General features: G+C 49.2%; 1 protein-coding gene across 1 annotated transcript in view; it reads left to right on the top strand.

Annotated features, from left to right (window-relative positions):
- The window catches only part of rasal2 (RAS protein activator like 2), a 35,975-nt gene that overhangs the window by 28,279 nt on the left and 6,402 nt on the right, over positions 1-1,294 (top strand). The window contains exons 10-11 of the mRNA XM_034887358.1: positions 13-228; positions 603-700. Coding sequence (XP_034743249.1) covers positions 13-228; positions 603-700 — 314 coding nt within the window. The remainder of the gene's footprint in view (positions 1-12; positions 229-602; positions 701-1,294) is intronic.

Here is a 1,294-nt window from a genome sequence, read left to right as displayed (position 1 = left end):
CCCCCCCCCCAGGACTTCCTGACAGACCTGGTGATGTCCGAGGTGGACCGCTGTGCCGACCATGACGTTCTGATCTTCAGGGAGAACACGCTGGCGACCAAGGCCATCGAGGAGTATCTGAAGCTGGTGGGACAGAAATACCTGCACGACGCGCTCGGTGAGTCTCTCACACACACACACACACACATGCCCACACACACAGACAGACACACACACACACACACACACACACACACACACATGCCCACACACACACACACACATGCACACACACACACCCACACACACACCCACACACACACGTATAGACAAACACAAACAGACACACGTTCACACACTTGTATAGACAGACACGCACGTACACACATACACGCACACACATACACACGTGTACACACACACACATACGTACACACGCAAACACCCACACACCCACATACACACATGCTAACACACACACAGAAACCTGGATACTCAGGTTGAAGTGGCGTAGTGTGGATTATGTTCCTGATGAGTAGTTGTGTCTCTAACATGAAGACACACTCACAGACAACTCAGGGTTCAGTGTCCCAGCCCAAGGACACTTAGACATGGGACTGCAGGGCCAGGGATTGAACCCCCAGCCTTCAGATCGGCAGGCGTCCTCTCTACCGCGGTGGTTTTTACTCCATGTGATCATTAAGGTGCTGTGTCCCTGCCAGTGAGCCGATCCATCCTCAGGGTAACCACTGCTCTGCAGGCAGCACGGTGTCTGTCCTAAATTAGAGGGCTTTTGTTTTTCTGGGTTTTTTGGGACAGCTGAGCGCTAAACTTAGAGCCTGTTATGTCTTCGTCTTCTGCTCAGGTTGCATGTTGGGAAAGGTTTCAGAGACGCATCAAAAACCGCCCTAAAATAGTTGAGAAGGTGTCCTGAAAGTGACAGAGACCCGAGAGACCGGCTGTCATCTCAGAACTCTGAGACCTGTTCAAAGCCAGTCTCACGTCTTCATCCTTAATCGGATATTTATAGGTCCACCTCGTTTAAAATAGACGACAGCGTTCTGAGAGGCGTCTGCAGGTTCCTCGGTTGAGGGATTTTATTTTGACAGTCGTCGTTGTGAAGTTATTTTTAGCCGAAAACATCAACACCATTTAAAAAAAGGCAACTTCAAAAAAAAGGTCTTCAGCCTTGATGTGAATAGAAACTGGAATGAAACATAGAAACCGGAACATAGAAACTCTGTGTGTGTGTCTGATTGTGTGTGTGTGTGTGTGTGTGTGTCTGATTGTGTGTGTGTGTGTGTGTGTGTGTGTG

Source organism: Etheostoma cragini, chromosome 12, assembly GCF_013103735.1.
Source record: "Etheostoma cragini isolate CJK2018 chromosome 12, CSU_Ecrag_1.0, whole genome shotgun sequence".
In the NCBI taxonomy this organism is placed as follows: Eukaryota; Metazoa; Chordata; class Actinopteri; order Perciformes; family Percidae; genus Etheostoma; species Etheostoma cragini.
Note: the sequence above shows the minus strand (reverse complement) of the source record. Positions and strands in the feature narration are given on the sequence as shown.